The sequence below is a fragment of the Neofelis nebulosa genome, chromosome 3 (genome assembly GCF_028018385.1).
Source record: "Neofelis nebulosa isolate mNeoNeb1 chromosome 3, mNeoNeb1.pri, whole genome shotgun sequence".
In the NCBI taxonomy this organism is placed as follows: domain Eukaryota; kingdom Metazoa; phylum Chordata; class Mammalia; order Carnivora; family Felidae; genus Neofelis; species Neofelis nebulosa.
Window position 1 is genome coordinate 106,929,935 of NC_080784.1, and position 21,577 is coordinate 106,951,511.

General features: G+C 36.7%; 1 protein-coding gene and 1 long non-coding RNA gene across 4 annotated transcripts in view; one reads left to right on the forward strand and one right to left on the reverse strand.

Annotated features, from left to right (window-relative positions):
• LOC131507158 (uncharacterized) overlaps window positions 1-21,577 on the forward strand; it is a 237,990-nt gene that overhangs the window by 92,991 nt on the left and 123,422 nt on the right. The gene's annotated exons all lie outside the window — the stretch shown is intronic.
• LOC131507156 (bifunctional heparan sulfate N-deacetylase/N-sulfotransferase 3) overlaps window positions 1-21,577 on the reverse strand; it is a 185,266-nt gene that overhangs the window by 73,253 nt on the left and 90,436 nt on the right. For both annotated transcript variants that reach the window (XM_058721523.1, XM_058721522.1), the window contains 2 exons: window positions 20,600-20,785; window positions 13,385-13,513 (listed from right to left, as the gene is read on the reverse strand). In XM_058721523.1, coding sequence (XP_058577506.1) covers window positions 13,385-13,513; window positions 20,600-20,785 — 315 coding nt within the window. The remainder of the gene's footprint in view (window positions 1-13,384; window positions 13,514-20,599; window positions 20,786-21,577) is intronic.

The window sequence follows — 21,577 nt, forward strand, 5'->3', positions numbered from 1 at the left end:
TATTTCAAAGTCATAAAAAGGATGAGATTGTACCATTTGAAGTAGCATGGATGGACCTTGAGGGTATCAAGCTAAGTGAAGTAAGTCAGGCTGAGATAGACAAATACTATATGATTCCACTTATATGTGGAATCTAAAAAAAAACAAAAAAAAACTCCGAAAAACAAAGGCACATGAATAAACAAGAAGCAGAATCAGATCTATAAATACAGAGAACTGATGGTTGCAAGAGGGGAGAGGGTGGGGGTTGGGCAAAATGGGCAAAGGGGAGTGAGAGATACAGGCCTTAGTTATGGATTGAATAAGTCACAGGAATAAAAGGCACAGCATAAACAATATAGTAAATGATTCTGTAATAACAATATATCAGGACAGATGGTAGCTACACTTGTGGTCAATACACCATAATGTCAAATAAACTTGTCAAATCATGAAGTCGTACACCTGAAACTAATGTAACATTGTGTGTCAACTATTCTTGAATAAAAGTAAGTATTGTCAAAAATACAAAAAGGTATTTTTTAAGTTTTTTGAAACTATGGTAAAAGATAAATAACATAATTCCATAATGTACAAATCTTAAATATACATTACGGTATTGTTAACTATATGTGCATTGTTGTAGAGTGGATTTCTAGAACTTTTTCATCTGGATGACTGGAACTCTGTACCCACAGAACAGCAACTCCCCATTTTCCCCTCACCCAATCCCTGGCAGCCACCATTCTACTTTGTTTCTCTAAGTTTGACTACTTTAAATACCTCAAACAAGTGGAATCGTGAAGTATTTGTCCTTTTGTGACTTAGCATAATGTCCTCAAGTTTCATCCATGTTGTAGCATGTGACAGGATTTCCTTTCTTTTTAAGGCTAAATAATATTCCATTGTACATATATACCGTATTTTCTTTATTCATGCACCTGTCAATGGACATTTAAGTTATTTCTACTTCTTGGCCATCGTGAATAATGCTGCCATGAACATAAGAGAGCAAATATCTCTTAAAGATCCCGTTTTCCATTCTTTTGGACAAATACCCAGAGATAGGATTTCTGGATCATATGCTAGTTTTATTTTTAATGTTTGAGGAAATACCCTACTGTTTTACATAGCAGTTGCACCATTTTAAATTATCACATTAGGGACCACTTTGTACAACCATTAGGATGTATGAGAATACCTGTTTTCCCACAGACTTGTTAACATATTTTATCAGTATTTTGAATTTTGTTCAATATGGTAGATAAGAAATGGTATCTCAGTATATTTAACCTTGCACTTTTCTTCCTATGAATGAAATTGAGCATCTTTTCATAGATTTAATGACTTTCCAAAGAATGTGTCTGGATGCCATGTTGGGAGAGAATGAAAGCCCAGTAATGCAAATGCTCTTGAGTCAGTTCTGTGATTATGTGATTATGTACTTTCCAGGCAACCAGATTTCCCTTCAGAGTCAAAGGATAGTACATATGTAGGCAGGGTAAGTTAATCCATCGTCATTTATTGAAAATTAATAATGTGCCCCAAATTTTGCAATATATTGTGATTATAAAATAGAATAAGATAAGATGCTTTACATCAAGGAATGCACAAACTTATTGGATGAGAAAGATAACTGAATGTAGTACTGTGGGAAAGTTATGTTAGAGTTATGCCTGGGTTATGCCTGAGAATACAGAGGAGAAACTGGAAAGTTGAGGGAAGTCTTCTATAAAAAGATGATATATGAACTCAGGTTTACTGAAGAGAATCAGCTTGAACCCAGTAGCATTCTTTAAGGCACAGAATAAAATAATAAGTGCTATTTAGGGGTGGGGTGAAAGATGAATATATGATTATTGAAAGAATAGACCATAAAAGTGGGTGGGAGCCAGATTTAATTTTTTTTCCAGGTGAAGGACTTTTCTGTTTATCCTGAAAGCTATGGGAAACTATCAAAGGACTAAACAAGGAATAACATATTCATTTCTTTAACTTAATACCTATTTTCTTAAATTTCTCAATTTATAGTCCAATGACTTGAGAGTTAATCATATTTCTGTTTTTCTTAACTGCGGAAATCAAAGGGACTTAATTATACTTTCTTGTGGCATTCTTGATCTCACAGAGTGGCGAGTAATTACATAACTCCACAGTTAGTCATGAAGAACATTACTGATAGAAAAATGGGGCTGATATGGAGGATAGCAAATAAATGAAATAAAATATTTTGGCTTTACAAATTTAAAAGTCTTGTCAATTTATAAGTAACATCAACAAGATAAAAGTACATAGTTTATTATTCATAGTTCTTTAAAAGTACATCTAGGGGCGCCTGGGTGGCTTGGTAGGTTTAGCGTCCAACTTCAGCTCAGGTCATGATCTCACGGTCCGTGCATTCGAGCCCCGCATTGGGCTCTATGCTGACAGCTCAGAGCCTGGAGCCTGTTTCAGATTCTGTGTCTCCCCCTCTCTCTGCCCCTCCCCTGTTCATGCTCTGTCTCTCTCTGTCTCAAAAATAAATAAACGTTAAAAAAAAATAAAAAAAATAAAAGTACATCCAACATTTTCCCTTAGCTGTGCTTCTTAAAACTTTTTACAAAAGCACTTTTTTTTGGTCTTAGATTGTTTTTATTATATAAACTTCAGGTGCACAGCTTTATAACTGACATCTGCACACACTACATAATGATTAGCACCACAAATTTAGTTACCATCCATCACCATAGAGTTGGCCCTCTTTGCCCATTTCACCTACCCCTGAACCTCCTTCTCCTCTGGTAACCACTAGTTTGTTCTCTGTATATATGAATATGTTTTTATTTTATTTTGTTTATTCATTTTTTAATTTTTCTTAGATTCCACCAAATGTGGAAATTATATGGTATTTGTGTGTTTCTATCTGATTTATTTCGTTTAGCGTAATATCCTCAAGATCTAGCCATGTTGCCACAAATGGCAAGCTTTCATTCTTTTTTATGGCCAAGTAGTATTGCATTATATAAATGTACCACATCTTCTTCTTTTTTTTTTTTTTTTAATTTTTTTTAACGTTTATTTATTTTTGAGACAGAAACAGAGCATGAATGGGGGAGGGTCAGAGAGAGGGAGACACAGAATCCGAAACAGACTCCAGGCTCCGAGCTGTCAGCACAGAGCCCGACGTGGGGCTCGAACTCACGGACGGTGAGATCATGACCTAAGCTGAAGTCGGCCGCTCAACCGACTAAGCCACCCAGGTGCCCCGTACCACATCTTCTTTACACATTCATCTCTTGCTGGACACTTAGGTTGTTTCGATATCTTAGCTACTGCAAATAATGCTGCAATGAACAAAGAGGTACATACGTCTTTTCGAATTAGTTTTCATATTCTCCAGATAAATACCCAGAAGTGGAATAGCTGGGTCATATGGTAGTGTTATTCTTAATTTTTAAAGGAATCTCCATACTGTTTTCCAGACTGACTGCATCAATAATCCCGACAGGGTTTGAGAGTTACCTTTTCTCTACATCCTTTCTAACACTTGTTATTTCTTGTCCATCTGATAATAGCCACTCTAAGAGGTATTAGCTGATAGCTCATTGTGGTTTTAATTTACATTTCCCTAATATTAGTGATGTTGAACGTCTTTTCATGTGCCTGTTGGCCATCTGTATGTCTTTTTTGGAGAAATGTCTTAATCCCTGGGGAGAGTCCCTGCTGTCCTGCCTCTCCAGTGGATGATTTAAGGTTTGTAAATGGGTCTCCTTTATCTATCATCTACGTGCTTTTCAAAATGGTGTTTTGGGCTGGTTTCTGGGTCAAGTGAATTCACACACAAGCCCTTTAAGAAAATATTTTCCATTCTTTACCGTTTTACAGTTTTCCTGAACGTAATTCCCATTGCTTTTCAAAGCCTGTTGTTTTGGGGGCTTGTCTGTTCTGTGCAGGAATTATGGGTTGGAATGCCTGATGTGGAGCTTTGATCTATAACTCCACAGGGAAAAGTTCTGTACTCTTGATATCCCTTCTGATTGTGATTTGCTGTGGCTGGGGTGTGTTTTTATTCCCTCAAGAATCCATGTCTCTGCTTCTGTTTCCTTTCTCAATGCTGCCCTTTTATCCTTTGCTGTGGAGGCTCTGTTCATTCTATTATTAGGTCCCTTTCAAAAGGAATTATTCTATATGTAGTTGTAGATTTGTTGTGTCCATAGGAGGAGCTGAGTTCAGGATCTTGCTAGGCCACCATCTTGAACTCAACTCCCCCCAAAGCACTTATTTGTTTGTTTTTTACTTAACTTGGTAATGGGTTCCTTTTTGCTAGATAATGGCCAGAAATTTTAAACCATTCACACATTTTTTTTCAGGTACCAGGTAACTGAGTCACATTAAGAGTAATGTGTATCATATTAAGGTCAATTTACTTTTTTTTTTTTTTTAATATTTATTTATTTTTGAGACAGAGAGAGACAGAGCATGCATGGGGGAGGGGCAGAAAGAGAGAGACACAGAATTGGAAGCAGGCTCCAGGCTCTGAGCCATCAGGCCAGTACCCGACGCGAGCTCCGACTCACAGACCGCGAGATCGTGACCTGAGCTGAAGTCGGACGCCCAACCGACTGAGCCACCCAGGCGCCCCTAAGGGCAATTTAACCAAGAATGTAGAAGCAGCATGTTTTAGAAGCACTGAACTCAGAGTCAAGCAAGCCAGGGTCCTCAACAGAATACTACAGGAATGACTTTTAGCCTAAAATTAGGTGATTGAATAGATAAACTTTGTGGTTCTTTCCAGCTTTAATTATACATTATTCCATGTCAAGCTAATTCATCATCACTTGCGAAAACTACCCCCAGTAAGGGTCAGTTAAAAATTTCCTGGATCTTGAATTTCACCTACTTCCAAGCAGAGAATCTTCCAGAATGTAGTTTTATTAAAACCAGTCTTGTTATTCACACATGGATATACCATGAGTTAAGTGATGCCCCTAAGACATAACTATTCATGCATTAAGTCAATAATTTAAGAAGAAAATTGGTGACCTCTTTTTGAGTCAAGGGATTGATCTAGACACAGTGGGAAGCACAAAAATGAAATGCACATAGATCATTCCTGAAAGAATCCTCCCTTATATAGGAAAAAAGATATAAACTCAATCATGTGGTGAGGTAGGTGTTAGGTGACATATGAAACTTACAGATAGAGAACACAACTGGAACTGAGGAAACATTAATTCTATCCCTGATCATAAATAATATAACATAAACAACATTTTTAACAGCTGAATGTATTCCATTACGGGGGAACATAATTTGCTTTACCAGTACCCCATACCCCTTTTTGTCATCAATTAAGTTCATTCATTTATGATTTTTTTTTTTTTAGTGGAAGCCATAGAAGCAGAGAAGGAATATATAGCCTGTAGTAGAAAAAAGAGATAACTCAGACACATAAGAAGCATTTGTGTTTTTATATTAAAGCACTAAGACAAGATCAAGATCAGTAATTCTAATTATTATGGACCCTAGAACTGTCTTGGGCTCAGAAGAACCCTTCAGGTCCTATGGGCCCTGATGTTAGCTTTCTACAAACAACACACCCATTACTTGAGGTAACCTGAGTGAGTCTCTAGTCCTTACAACCAGAGGAACTCAACAAAAACAAGTCTCTGTAGAAAAGAGACAATTATGTATGTGAAGCACAGTATATAACAGTACATAATTCAGCCCTAGCCAACCAATGAAATAGGTTTTACTTATGCTTTTGATTTGAGAGCTGTCTTACCAGGACCAAGATTTCCTTTTGGATTCATTACCTTTTTTTCTTTCTTCCCCCCCCCCCCCCCTTTTTTTTTTTGGTGTCAGGTCATTAAAAAAGTTAGTTCCCCTTCCTCAATATATGTTACATAAAACTTAGATACAAGGCATAATGTTTGGCCATGGGAATGGCTTTGGAGATGAAAGACATTCTCTACCACAAGAAGCAGACTAATATCAAACTCATAATTATAAGAGCAAGGTAATAAGTACTTCAGAAGAGTCTGCAGAGGATGGTATGGATACACAAGTTGGGGCCTCTAAACCAGAGTCGAGGAGGTTTCATGAGGAAGGTGATCTCTAAGTGAAGCTTTAAAGGATAAACAGGAGGTATCTCTATTTTATTTTTATTTTAAACTCCAATTCAAGTTAGAGTTCTCTGGTCCCTAAGAAAAAACATTTATTCTCATTGCTTTTTAAACCCTACTGGAGATTTGGGTTCATTTTCAATTCTGATACCTTAATCATAGGCCCATGATTTCTAGAGCAGTTTTTGGTAATCTTTGATTGCTAAAATTATTTCTCCATTTTCTTTCTCCATTTTCTTCCTTTGCAGTATTTCCCAAGTCTGCCTGATCATAAGAATCACCTAAACAAGGGGCGCCTGGGTGGCTCAGTCGGTTAAGCGTCTGACTTTGCCTCAGTCATGATCTCATGGGTTTGTGGGTTCAAGCCTCTCATCAGGCTCTGTTCTGACAGCTCAGAGCCTGGAGCCTGCTTCGGATTCTGTGTCTCCCTCTCTCTCTGCTCCTCCCCTGCTCACAGTCTGTCTGTCTCTCTCTCTCAAAAATAAATAAACATTAAAAAACTAATTTAAAAAAAGGAATCACCTAAATGATAAATATTCAGGTCCCCAAAACTGTTCCCTGGAGATTCTGATGCACTGAAGTCTGGATTTTTAAAAATCAGTGTCTCAAGTAATATTCATTATTAGGCATGTTCAGGAATCATTTTCCTACTATCCAAAGTTGTTATTATTATCATTTATTTATTTTTATTGTTTTGATGTTTACTTATTTATTTTTGAGAGAGAAAGAGAGAGCACAAGTGGGGGAGGGGCAGAGAGAGAGGAGACACAAAATCTAAAACAGGCTCTAGGCTCTGAGTTCTCAGTGCAGAGCCCAATGTAGAGCTCCAACCTACAAACTGTGAGATCATGACTTGAGCCCAAGTTGGATGCTTAACTGACTGAGCCACTGAGGTGCCCCATCATTTATTTATTTTTTAATATAGGGTTTTCTGTTACCATAATTTTTTGCAGGATTAGTAAATAAGAAAAGAAAGAATTATAAAATTTCTCATTATGGAAAAAACGTTGCTTCCTTTTAGATGAATTTTATAGATAAGCACACATAACCCCTATACTTGTAAATTATAGTTAAATTTTTTTTTTTCTCAATGTGGGTTAATTTCTGTATATATTGCTATCTTGTGTAAATGTTGTTTTACTTTTCATTGTAATCCACTCATGTGTTACTCCCAGTTTAAGATACTCATTCTTTTCACATCCATGTTTATGATTTTTCTTTAACGAGAGAAACACAATGTAGATTTATCTTGAAGGAATTTGGGTAAGAGGGTAGGGAGGGTATAGTGGATGAATGCTATATCAACTTGACAAACAGAGAGACAAAAATATTTAATAAAATATGGGCATAAAGGGATTATCAACTGTTTGGGATGTTTAACAGTTTGATGAAGGAAGTATAATTTTGCTGTGCTGTCAGGGTTCTACTCCACTTGGATTCCAAGAGTGTGGTAAGTGCATGAATCTCATGGCAATCCACAACTCTTTTGGATTAATAAGTGAAGCAAGCACTGATTTTATTATCAAGAAGGTTTAAGGGAGGCCCAGCATCCCACAGATACAATTGTTAATGACTCAATATCTAGAGTCTGTTTATTGAATAAGAGAGTAAACCAAGACTTAGAACATTTGGTAATTTTTAATAAGGACACTGGAGCAAGAAGGCGACATCTTTTTTCGGAGCCATAGAAGATAATATGGCTCCCAGAGGAACAATGTCTAATCCAGAACTATTCCATTTGTTACACTAGTTAAGTATTTTCACATTTTCCTAAGATATGTTGAACCAGAAATTCATGTTAAAATGAACAGTATACTTTTGCTAGCTCCTTTTGTATAAGTATGTATGTCATAGATTAATGGGGTTCTATTTGTTGAGGGCGTACAGTTATTGTCAATGGATATCTTTTGTCATCTTCCTAAGTTTCAGTTCTGCATATTATCTTATAGGTATGTAAAATAAGTAGACTCTTTTTTAAAGGATAAATGAAGGTACCTGTATCACTGTGAATTGATTAAGAATATTTGTGTCTGGGTATATTACATGTTTGTGTAGAAATTTTGTGCTTGTGTGTCTATAGATAACAGTGATTCTGGGATCATTCCAGTGGCTGTCTCCTGTGGTATATCCATAAAATAATGATTATTACCTACCAGAATCAACCAACAAACACTTCAGGATCTGTTACTCAGCTTGATGGACTCCAGAACATGATTCATTACACTAACAGAGAGCATCCGTTTCTTAGGGATAGAAGGAAATTAGTGAAGATCATGAAATTAATAAAAATAGAACATCATTAGTTTAAAACTATAAATTGTAAATTATGGAGGAACTGAAATATTAGAATATGTACAATTTAGAGGGGGTCTTCTCCTGGTAATTAGGTTACATGGGAAGTATTCAATGATTGAAAGAAGATTTATAAAATTGAGCTACAAATTACTGTCATAGTGAGTACAAATTCTTATGATCAACATATTCTTTTCCTATAGTAGGATCTGTATAGGAAAGTGAACTATAATCAAGAAGTCACTGGTTGAGTTTAGAATGTAAAAGAAAAAAGAATGAAAATAATTCTATTATTTTAAGTTTATTTTTTTATTTTGAGAGAGAGAGAGAGAGAGAGAGCAAGTGAGCGCATAAGTAGGGGAGGGGCAGGGGCAGAGAGAGAAGGAGACAGAGAATCCCAAGCAGGTGCTACATTGCCAGCGTGAAGCCTGACATAGGGCTTGATCCCTTGAACTGTGAGATCATGACCTGAGCCAAAATCAAGAGTTGGATGCTTAACTGACTGAGCCACCCAGGCGCCCCATAAATGGAAAGAATTCTTAATTTCTTTTTTTTTTAAATTTTTTTTTTCAACGTTTTTTATTTATTTTTGGGACAGAGAGAGACAGAGCATGAACAGGGGAGGTGCAGAGAGAGGGAGACACAGAATCGGAAACAGGCTCCAGGCTCCGAGCCATCAGCCCAGAGCCTGACGCGGGGCTCAAACTCACGGACCGCGAGATCGTGACCTGGCTGAAGTCGGACGCTTAACCGACTGCGCCACCCAGGCGCCCCAAGAATTCTTAATTTCTTAATGGTCCTAGGCTCAAATAGCCTGATGGGTCCACCTCTCAACTGTACCTGAACTTCAGAGTCTATTAATTAAAATCTCTGTATCCAACCCACATCAGAGGAGGCTAGGCCCCATGACATGGGAAATATATTTGGAGATGGCTGAGGTTTTCTCTCTTCTAGACGGTGATAATATTTGTCTTTATATTAAATTGCTTGGTTGGCGGGGCGCCTGGGTGGCTTGGTCGGTTAAGTGTCCGACTTTGGCTCAGGTCATGATCTCACGGTCCGTGAGTTTGAGCCCTGCGTCGGGCTCTGTGCTGACAGCTCAGAGCCTGGAGCCTGTTTCAGATTCTGTGTCTCCCTCTCTCTCTGCCCCTCCCCTGTTCATGCTCTGTCTCTATCTCAAAAATAAATAAACGTTAAAAAAAAATTAAAAAAAAATTTACTTGGTTGGCATTTTTTTCTTTAGCAAGAAAAAATACTTTGGTAACAGTAGAACATTCCAGGCTAGACAGTTATTCTAGTTATCTTTACTGTGATCTGCTCTAGTTTAACTCTGAGAGGTACTCTGTTGCAGAGTTACCCCAATACTGGTAAAACTTACTGGAGCACCTTGATATTATGTTGACATATAGGAAGAAAACTTATAAAATACATTAATTAAAGTCCTGCTTATATTTTCATTTTCAACTCAAGTGTATTTGAATATGTTTAAGAGACATAGGTATGTTTCCAGTACACAACTGCCTTTTTTATCGGAAACAGCAAACTCATTCAACATTCTCAGAAATCAAAGACTGGGGTATTACTTAAGCTTATAATGGGTATCATTCAAATCCACTATAATTAAATTTCATATCTTTCCTGCAGCTAATATCTACTTTGATTCCATCAAGGTTTTCTCATTCTCATTCTGACCTAAAAAAGAGTGCCATCTGCCAAATTAGTAGCATGCCTCACTGCACCTGGACCTCTCTTAATTTTAACACAAGCTTTACCCAAACATGTAATTTTGGGATGGAGAATTCATGGGAAACAGGTCACTCCTCCTCACTCTGTTCTGAAAGGCAAACATCACTAACTAATGATAGCAGTTTTCCCTTGGGCGAGACTTGGGCTGAGTCTAGAAGTGGGCTTCTCAACCAGAAATCTCCAGGGAACTATAGCTGCTTCCAAAAATTGGAGTTGGCATGCCAGATGAAATTAATTTGGATTCCTTCCCTATCTTATGGTATCTGACAAGGATCTGTCACTTATTTTGAATTCCAGCATTTATCTGAAAGTAATTGTCTACTGTAAGTTTTCTGAATCAGGAAGCACAAGTTTTGTGGGAAAGTTTTTTTCTCCCCTTTATTCCCCATAGATCTTCTCATCAAGACAAACAATATTGCCAAATATTATCGATAAAGGCCTGAAAAGTAGCAAGATTTGCTAAACATGTAAAGCATTTGCTCAGCTAATTTAGCTCAAATTAGTATCCAAGATTCACACCAGCTTTACTATAAGGTTTTTATCTAATTAAAAAGAATAATTTGGTTTTGAAATAGTGAAAAAAAAATTCTTATAAATGTATTAGGGAATAGATATGTTAGAAAACTCAGATTTTTTTCCTGATGTATAAATCAGAATTACATATATTTTGGGGGTATGAAGATGAATAAACTTCAAAAAGGCAAGATGCCATACTACCCCAAACTATATTTATTGATTTTTAGATACACATGCTGATTTTGCACAAAGATGAGTTATCCTTATTCCTAATCTCCTTATTCCTTATCCTTATTCCTATCGAAGCTGAGAAATGAATACAGTCATTACATACAAGAAGATGAAAAATACCTGCAATTTTATTTGTAAGACCTGTAAAATTAGGGTCCAGAGTGGGCCTTTCAAGTTTTATTCTCTTTATTTCTACATTCTTCAATTTTTATGCTGATAGACATTTTTTCACATTTGGAAGATTATACTTTTTCATCTTGAGTATTGCTAATGCCAGGGGCAAACCCATACATCTATCTGATTAATAAACCCAATTTTATTTTTTATGTTAGTGATTTTCAGAAGGGAAATAAAATTCCTTCTTTTCCTTATACACCTTACTTCAATTGGTTCATCTTTCTCTACACAACTTTATAATACTTGCCTCAAGCAGATATATGTGCAAATGATTCATTGTGGAGCTGGGACACAAGAAGTGAAGGAGGAAAGGCAGAAGCCAATTAAACAGGCTGCTCTGCCCAGCATGAGACCTAGCAAGACAAGATCTCACATAAATGTATCCAAAATGACCATATTTTCTTATCTAATTCTTCTTCCATTTTGCTTATACCTTTACTTCATTTTTAAAACTATGTTTTTAAATTATTATTTTTTTAGTGTTTGTTTATTTTTGGAAGAGAGAGAGAGAGACAGAACGCAAGCAGGGGAGGGGCAGAAAAAGAGAGGGAGACACAGAATCCGAAGCAGGCTCCAGGCTCCGAGCTGTCAGCACTGAGCCCAACGTGGGGCTCAAACCCACAAACTGTGAGATCATGACCTGAGCCGAAGTCAGATGCTTAACTGACTGAACCACCCAGGTGCCCCTTTAAAAATTATTTTTATGTAATCTCTCACACAATATGAGGTTTGAACTTACAACCCCAAGATCAAGAGTTGCACACTCTACCAACTGAGCCAGCCAGGTGCCCCGCTTATACCTTTACTTTAAATAGGAGGGGAAAAAAATGAATAATAGAGTTAATGGTCATCTAAATGAGAAAACTGGTCCATAGTGGGAATAAAAGAGTTTTATAGGTGAAAAATCTTGTTCTTTGGAAAAGTATCCATTCATGTCTTCTTTCCTTTTTAATTGGATTATTCCTTTTTTTGGGTTTTGAATATATATAAAATATATTAAAAAATGTATATATATATCTATCTATCTCACTCTCTTTCTATATATATCTATATATAGAGAGATAAAGAAGATATATATATATATATATATAGGTATCCATATATATAGATATAAAGAAGACATACAGATGGCTAACAGACACATGAAAAGATTCTTATCATCACTAATCACCAGGGAAATACAAATCAAAACTACAATGAGATATCATCTCAGACCAGTCAGAATGGCTAAAATCAACAACACAAGAAAAAACAAAGGTTGGTGAGGCTGTGGAGAAAGGAGAACACTCTTGAGCTGTTGGTGGGAATGCAAACTAGTGCAGCCACTCCACAGTATGGAGTTTCTTCAAAAAGTTAAAAATAGAACTGCCCTATGACCCAACAATTGCAGTACTGGGTATTTACCCAAAGGATACAAAAATACTAATTCAGAGTGATACATGCACCCCAATGTTTATAACAGTATTGTCTACAATACTCAAATTATAGAAGGAGCCCAAATATCCATCAACTGATGAATGGATGAAGAAGAGGTGGGATATACACACAATGGAATATTACTCAGCATCAAAAAGAATGAAATCTTATCATTTGCAATGACGTGAATGGAGCTAGAGTGTATTACGCTAAGTGAAATAAGTCAGTCAGAGAAAGACAAATATAATATGATTTAACTTATATGTGGAATTTAAGAAACAAATCAAACAAGCAAAGGTAAAAAATAGAGAGGCAAACCAAGAAACAGACTCTTTTTTTTTTTTTTTAGGATTAACTTTAGGTGTCTTTTATTCCAAGAAACAGACTTTTAACTACAGAGAACAAATTAATGGTTACCAGAGGGAAGGTGGGTGGGGGGATGGATCAAATAGGTGTTGGGGGTTAAGGAGGACACTTGGGATGAGCACTGGCTATTGTTTGGAAGTGTTGAATCAGTATATTGTACACCTGAAACTAATATTACACTGTATGTTAACTAACTGGAGTTTAAGTAAAAATTTAAAAAAAAGGTCTTGTTCTCCATAAATGCAAGAATCTCTAAATTCTGAACACTTTTGCATGCAAAGGAGGTTCTGGAGCACTTTCCTGGCTTTCCATAAGTTCCACTTGTCACTGCTTCTTGTAGAATGAGTTTGTCCCCATCTCTATATGTAGTTGCATTTAGTCTTTTTCTGTGTTGGAGCTAGAACTTCATATTGATTTGGCTGAAACTACCCAAACCCTGGCCTTTTTGTCAAGGTAATTTTCAGTCACCTGTCATTTTTCATCTTTTTCTTTTCTTTGCTTTTCTCTTCTTTTCTTTTCTTTTTTTTTTTTTTTTGAAAATAAATCAAAGTACTTACTGGGTTGAGAACCACAGTGAAGAAGAGTTCACCTCCTTGAATACTCTTGTCCAGCTCTTTAGGACCTCCTGGATATTCTTTGTAGAAAATTGTGTGAGTGAAAAGCCCACAGGTTTGTCTTGGAAGAACCTGAAGGAAGAATAAACAAGTAAGGAAAAATTGCTTTCAACCAATTAATTTGTTGAACCGTGGGTTCTTTTTCATGGAAGCTGATGCATAAACTGGTGTCATTATACAACTCTTTTAAATTTTATTTTATTATTTTTTTTAATGTTTATTTCTGAGACGGAGAGAGACAGAGCATGAGTGGGGGAGGGGCAGAGAGAGATGGGGACACAGAATCCAAAGCAGGCTCCTGGCTCTGAGCTGTCAGCACAGAGCCTAATGCAGGGCTGGAACCCACGAACCATGGGATCATGACCTGAGCCAAAGTCGGACGCTTAACCAACTGAGCCACCCAGGCACCCCTCGTTATACAACTCTTAACTCAGGCCCAGAAAATCCTTCACACTCTGGGAAAGCAAGGATGACATCAGTACAGAAGGAATACAGAAGAAAGTTGAAGAAATATTTTAAAACTAAGATAGACTTTGAATTATTTTAGCCACTTATCTATTTTAAATCTCCAAGTCAGTACTGCTGCTATGAAGCCTAGTATGTTCCAGCATCTTAAAAAATAAAAATGAAGTAAAAATGATACTTTAAAAATATAGGAATTGTCTGTGTTATCCTGTAGTGTAGTAGGCAAAAATTTTAAGGATAATACTTTCTTCCAAATTCTACACATGCACTAGAAAAAAGGTCAATTATTAACTTAATGTGATTCTTAAGAAATTATATTTTAAATTAGAATAAATATTTGAGACACAAATCATAGTATCTTCTTTACTCTGAAAGGACTGCTGCAGGCTTTAGAAATTGCCCTGAATTCTAAGTCTGAAGCCTGCCAGTTTCAAAAGTAAAAAAGAGATTATGCTTTTGATTATTAATTTTTATAAACTGTCACAAACAAAATGATACAAGCTCACTTAGGAAAAAGTCTTATTTTCATCCTTTGTACATGAAAACCATTATTTGCTTCAATTGTACACATCTGTGATAAGGATATTTTTTTTCAAATTCTTACAGCTTTCCTGGTAAAATAACAGTGCAATTATAAAAGAAAGTGTGAATTAAAGCTGTGCAGGATGGTACAATCTTTAGCTAAATCTTATATAATGACTTCATAATGACCTGTGTTTGTCACTGTGTACTTGAAGTAGTAGAAAATTAATGAATACACTTTGGAGAACTACAAGCTTACAGAATCTTACACAGATGAGTCTTCTGTTTATTGTCCTCAGCAAACTGATCTTCATTTTTTCCTGCTTTTTTTCTTGAAGCACATTTGGCTCAGTAAGTGCTTTCAAAATATTACCTTTATAGGACTTTTCATGCTTTGCAAGCCTCTACAAATATACTTCTTTTTCTTTAGTTTGTGTATTATAATAAATTTCAATCTTATCCTTGAAAGTTTTCTTAGAAAACATAATTCTTAGCTCAATCTGTATATCATATATTGCTGTATAAGTCAAAACTTTATCTCCTATTTATATTTTGAAAATTGGTGAAATATCCTCAGAAGCCATTCTATATTGATGAAATAGTTAAAGGAACTTCAGTTTATTGTGGAGTATTCATTCTGGTGATGTTTACATTTAAAAATACTACACATTCTTATAATGTTATGCACAAAATCAATGGCAAAAAAGGACTAAGTGCAAAGATACTCTAACTGAATTAAATATATTCCCTAACAATTCATGAAAATATCTTTTTCCTGGAAATCCAAACTTTATACAGCATTTATACATTTTTTTAAACAAATACATATTCTTTTTTTTTTTTTTTTAATTTATTTATTTTTGGGACAGAGCGAGACAGAGCATGAACGGGGGAGGGGCAGAGAGAGAGGGAGACACAGAATCGGAAACAGGCTCCAGGCTCCCAGCCATCAGCCCGGAGCCCGACGCGGGGCTCGAACTCACGGACCGCGAGATCGTGACCTGGCTGAAGTCGGACGCTTAACCGACTGCGCCACCCAGGCGCCCCACAAATACATATTCTAAACTCTGTGTAAGTCCATGTGGGAGAACACAAAGATTTATACTTTCTACCCTCGAAGATTTAAGGTATATCAGGATAATGAGAAATACCCCAAAGCTAAATAACAAAATGACCACATGATTAAACGCTAGGTTAGTTTTATATTTTAAAAGTGCATGATTTTGAATCATTTTTAGGATTCAGGTTGAATATCTTGAATAGGTACAGTGTGTTCAGAAAGTCTTTCAAGGTAGAAAAACATGACAAAGATGTAGACACAGCAATACTGCTTTAGAACTTTTTGGCTGGAGTGAGTCTGTATTAGCTACAGGAAAATAGAAGATGGAAAGATAGATTTAGTCTAAATTGTTTTCAGGTACTTGAAGAGCAAGTTAAGGGGTATGGAGAAAACTGGAAGTATCAAGGTTAGGAAGGCCAAAATGAAGGCAGCATTTTAAAAAGTATGAAAAGTGTAAGGTTAGGTTGTGCATTTGGGAGCTTTCTTGCTTCTTGAGATAGGCCTGAATCACAATGTACTTTCCTCTTAGGACTGTCTTTGTTGCATCCCAAAGGGTTTGAACTGTTGTGTTTTCATTTGCTTCCATGTTCTTTAATTTCCTTGTTAACCCATGCATTCGTTAGTAGGGTGTTCTTTAACCTCCATGTATTTGGGGGCTTTCTCAATTTTTCTTGTGGTTGATTTCAAGTTTCAAAGTGTTGTGATCTGAAAATATGCATGGTATGATCTCGATCTTTTTGTACTTGTTGAGGACTGATTTGTGACCCAATATGTGATCTATTCTGGAGAATGTACCATGTGTACTCGAGAAGAATGGGTATTCTGCTGCTTTAGGATGAAATGTTCTGAATATATCTGTTAAGTCCATCTGGTCCAGTGTGTCATTCAAAGCCATTGTTTTCTTGTTGACTTTCTGCTTAGATGATCTGTCCATTGTTGTAAATTGGGTGTTGAAGTCCCCTTCCTATTATTGTATTATTATCAATGAGTTTCTTTATGTTTTTTTTTATTAGTTGATTTATATCTTTGGGTTCTAGCAAGTTGGGGGCATAAATATTTACAACTGTTATATCTTCTTGATGGATAGACCCCTTAATTATGATATAATTCCCTTCTTCATCTCTTGTTCAGTCTTTGTTTTAAAATCTAGTTTGTCTGGGGGCACCTGGATGGCTCAGTTGGTTAAGCATCAGACTTCATCTGAGGTCATGATCTCGTGGTTTGTGAGTTCAAGCCCCGTGTCGGGCTCTGTGCCTGGAGCCCGCTTCAGATTCTGTGTCTTCCTCTCTCTATGCCCCTCCCCTGCTCACACTCTGTCTCTGTCTGAAAAATAAATAAACATTTAAAAAATCTAGTTTGTCTGATATAGGTATGGCTACTTTGGCTTTCTTTTGACCTTCATTAGCATTGTAGATGGTTCTCCATCCCCTTATTTTCAATCTGCAAGTGTTTTTAGGTCTAAAATGAGTCTCTTGTAGGCAGCATATAGATGGATATTGATTTTTACCTATTCTGCTACCCTGTGTCTTTTAAGTGGAACATTTAGCCCATTTACATTCAGAGTGATTATGAAAGATGAATTTAGTGTCATTGTGTTACCTGACCTATAGAACTGGCATTTCTGGTGATGTTCTCTGGTCCTTTGTAGTCTTTGTTGCTTTGGTCTTTTTTTTTTCTCCACTCAGAGAGTCCCCCTTAAAATTTATTGGAGGGTTGGTTTAGTGGTCATGAATGCCTTTAGTTTTTGTTTAGGACACTCTTTATGTCTCCTTCTATTCTGAATAACAGCTTTGCTGGATAAAGGATTCTTGGCTGCATATTTTTCTATTCAGCATATTGAATATTTCCTGCCACTCCCTTCTGGCCTGCCAAATTTCAGTGGACAGGTCTGCTACTAACTTTACACATGAAAAGCTGCTCAACATCACTCATCATCAGGGAACTATACATCATAGCTACAATGAAATATCACCTCACACCTATCAGAATTTCTAAAATTAATAACTCAGGAAACAACAGCGGTTGGTGAGGATGTGGAGAAAGAGGAACCCTTTTGCACTGCTGGTGGGAATGCAAACTGGTGCAGCTACTCTGGAAAACAGTATGGAGATTTCTCAAAAAATAAAAATAGAATTACGCTACAACACAGCAATTGCAGTACTAGGTATTAATCCAAAGGACATAAAAATGCTAATTTGAAGGGGCACATGTACCCCAATGTTTACTGCAGCGCTATCAACAATGCCAAATTATGGAAGGAGTCCAAATGTCCATCGATTGATGAATGGGTAGGGAAGATGTGGTACATATATATAATGGAATACTACTTGGTGATGAAAAAGAATGAAATCTTGCCATTTGCAGCAACATGGATAGAACTAGAGGATATTATGTTAAGCAAAATAAGTCAGTCAGAAAAGACAAATATAATTTCAATCATATGTGGAATTTAAGAAATACAACAGATGAACACAGGGGAAGGGAAGGAAAAATAAGATAAAAAGAGAGAGGGAGGCGAACTATAGAGACCCTTAAAGACAGAGAACCAACTGAAGGTTGCTGGAGTGGATGTGCATGGGGTAATGAGCTAAATGGGTGATGGGCATTAAGGAGGGCACTAGTTGGGATGAGCACTGGGTATTATATGTAAGTGATGAATCAATGGGTTCTACTCCTGAAACTAATATCACGCTGTATGTTAACTAACTTGAGTTTAAATAATAATAAAAAATACTAGAACCTGCACCAACTTAATAGAATGCTACAAAACTGAGAAATTAAACCAGATGATTTAAGGAGAAGTGAAGGAAATAAAATTCACCTGTAGGAAGAAATTCCCAAATGGGAAACAGTTTGTAAACATTATTTGGAATAGGGAAAGCATTTAATTCTATTGGGCAGAGGGAAGCCAGGTAGACACTGATTCACTGACAAGGGGAGGCATCTAATCAAAGAGGACACTTTTAAGATTAAGGGGTTAGGGTTGGTTACTGACTTTTATGTTTATAAAATAGTCCATACAAAGGGTCAATTTGTATTAAGTTTCATAGACTGTATACCACCCACGTGTGTTGGCAGACTGGGAAAGCTAGAACGGGGGAGGAAATGACTCAAAGTTATTTCATAAAACCGGTTGTGCTCAAAAATAAAAATAAAAGGAATGAAAAGATTGGCACTATCTGTGGGCTAGGTTGCAGTGCAGGAGGTGGATAGAAGTTGTAAACAGACAAAGTAGGAACAAGCAACGTAGTTTACACATGAAATCAAGGCAGTGAATTAGGCTGTAGGAAACTCAGGGGGAAAAAAAACTTATTGTAAAGGAATTATTGATGGAATGTCAAGACTGGAAGTTGGCGGGGAGGGGGGGGGCAGGCAGTGGCCAGTGTGATGTTTGAAATGTAGAACTGAATTGGGAATAGCAGGATCAATAAAAGCTGGTTTGATGGGAAGATAATGACTTTCATTTAAGGCCTTTGGAATTTGATTTGTGAATATTAAAAAAAATAGTTTCCCTCATGTCATAAAACAAAATATGGGTGTGATTTTTTTTCTTTGCAGTCTCTCCCTAGGAGGGGGGTATTGGCTCTGGTGGTCTTCACTTGTATCTCTATTTGGATGCCTCCAAGCCCTGTCCTCTCTCTTTTACTGCATAATCACCTGCCTGCTGAACATTTCCCACTTGGAAATTCTCATCCAAGAGCCTACAAAACAAATATAGAGGGTTTCCATGGATTGGTACAAAACTGGAGCGATAGGGACAGTTCTGTCAAAACAGGAAATCTGTTACAGCCTTTATTACCTGCAAGATTTGTACATTTATAATACAGGTAAAATATGTTTTCAGGAGAAATGAAAAATGAACATATCTCATGGGACATATGCAAGAAAATTTTCTGGCAGTACAGAGAGAAACAGAAACAAAAGAGAACAACATTTAATAAAGTCCTTAGAGACTTAAGTTTACTATTCTACTAAGCCTGAATATGATTTGAAATACTCTTCCATACTTTTAAATGATAATATAACCCAAGTCTCCTAAACTCTGTCTGATCAAAAGGCTAGCAGATTGATGCATAGTGAGTTTATTTTCAGTAAAGAAGAAGGGCAGACTGGGATAAAATAGAGCCATTTTGTCCCCATCTAGCATTTACGACAGTTTTTGTTGAGAAAAAAGTCAAGACGGGAGTTGCTCTAGGTTAAATGTCATTATCCATTCTGTAATTTTTGCAGACATTAGAAAACTGTCTGAAAAGAAGTCAGTTATACCTAATTCTAGAGAGCAGACATCTGGTCAAACACAGTTTGACAGAGAGTTCTAGTGCCTCACCACATAGTGTTCTTCTGTGTGGTATTCCTTCCCAGTACGTGTCCCAGGAAGCCCATCCCTAACTTCACCAGCACTCTTTGGATTTTCTAATTTGGGAAAAAGTAGGATTTAATTACTTTGGGAGGCCTCACAAAGCATCAGGCAGTAACATATCTTGACAGTGTGCATTTATCACCAGGGTAAAAAAACAAACAAACAAACAAACAAACAAACAAAACAGAGAAGCTTGGGGGAGAATCTGACAATGGATGTAAATGACTTAATTAACATCATCTGTTACTTTTGTACTCTATATTATGATCTGTTAGTGATTATGCAGGACTTCACATATAGCTTCTTGCTGTAAGTAGTTGAATTTTTTGTTTATTTGTTTGGTTTGACATGGTAAAGAGAACAGTCTGACTTGTACAAGAGCAGCATGGTTAATACGCAGAGAGTTGGTTTTAGTTTTACATACTAAATAACTTTTTGAGGAAATGATGGCTTCTATAAATTACCTGCAAGCCAGATGTAGTGTTTCCTTAGTATTTTAATATCAGTTCCTGGTTAATAGTAGTAGTGTCAGTAAAAACAAAACAAAACATTTTATACTAAAGAATTGAGAAGAGGTAACTTTAATTAAAACATCCTTTGCATAGATATGATGAATGTACTTCCTGCAACATGCAGCTTTTGCTATAGTTAAGCTTTCAACACTTCGCTTGCCTCTTTTGTTCTTTCTTCAAATGAAGAATGGAAATCTGGAAGAATTAGTTGTACCCTATGCATACCGGAGAAAGCTCACCATGATGTTTTTGTGGATGAAGCCCCTCCGATATCGAGCTGGTTTCAGATGTGGATATTCCTCAGTGCTGGTGATTCTAATATTCCAAACCTTCTTCCAGGCTTCATAAAGCTGGACGTGTACAGGGTAGACTCCCGAGTGGTGAGGAGCCACCGCATAGCCCATGTCCGTAGGAATGCCATGCTCCTAAGGCCAAGCATATGTGAATTAGAACGTGGGAAGATTTATCTTGATCCCGTTTTTACCCCAGGATTTTCAAATGTGGTATAAATGCATTTGTTTAAATCCATCATTATTTAATTGTATTGTAAAACTAAAGTAACAAATATTAAGGCCTCTAGACATCATGAAGCCTGGGTAACCATTCCACCAGTCTTGACGTTAACACATTTGTGCTGAAGAGGGGGTGGAACAGGACTAATGATTTTAGTGAGCAACTTGAAAGAGTCTGCATTAGTGCATCTTGTCATTACCACCTGTTCTCCCTTCTCACAATTTCAATAAGTGATAGGACAAGCACTTGCTTACAAACAACACTCAGCACTCCCCACAAAATAAGACCAACCTTTATTAGAGGAATAGAACACATTCTGAGTTTGCTAGATCAGCTAATAGGATTTTATTTTGTCTGTCGCCCAGGTTCTACCAAGTTTTCCACACTTCTGGTGGTCCCTCAGCATGTGGGTCAATAATAGACTATGTTCCCCGCCTTGGAAGAAACACGCACTTTCAATAAGAAAATGTATTAAATCTTCAGAGCAATTTTCCTTGAGCCTGAAATCCTGGTAAAAGTAGAAAGTACTGAAAGAACCAAATAATCTGGAAGTTTAGTTGATTTGAAGTCAAGATTTTGTATATGAAATGAGTCCAGTTAAAAAAAAATTGTTTTGAAATCACACATACACGCATATATGCACACACACTACTATCTTCTATTCAGTTGATTCTGACCCCGTCAGAAAGTTCCAAAACTAAAGC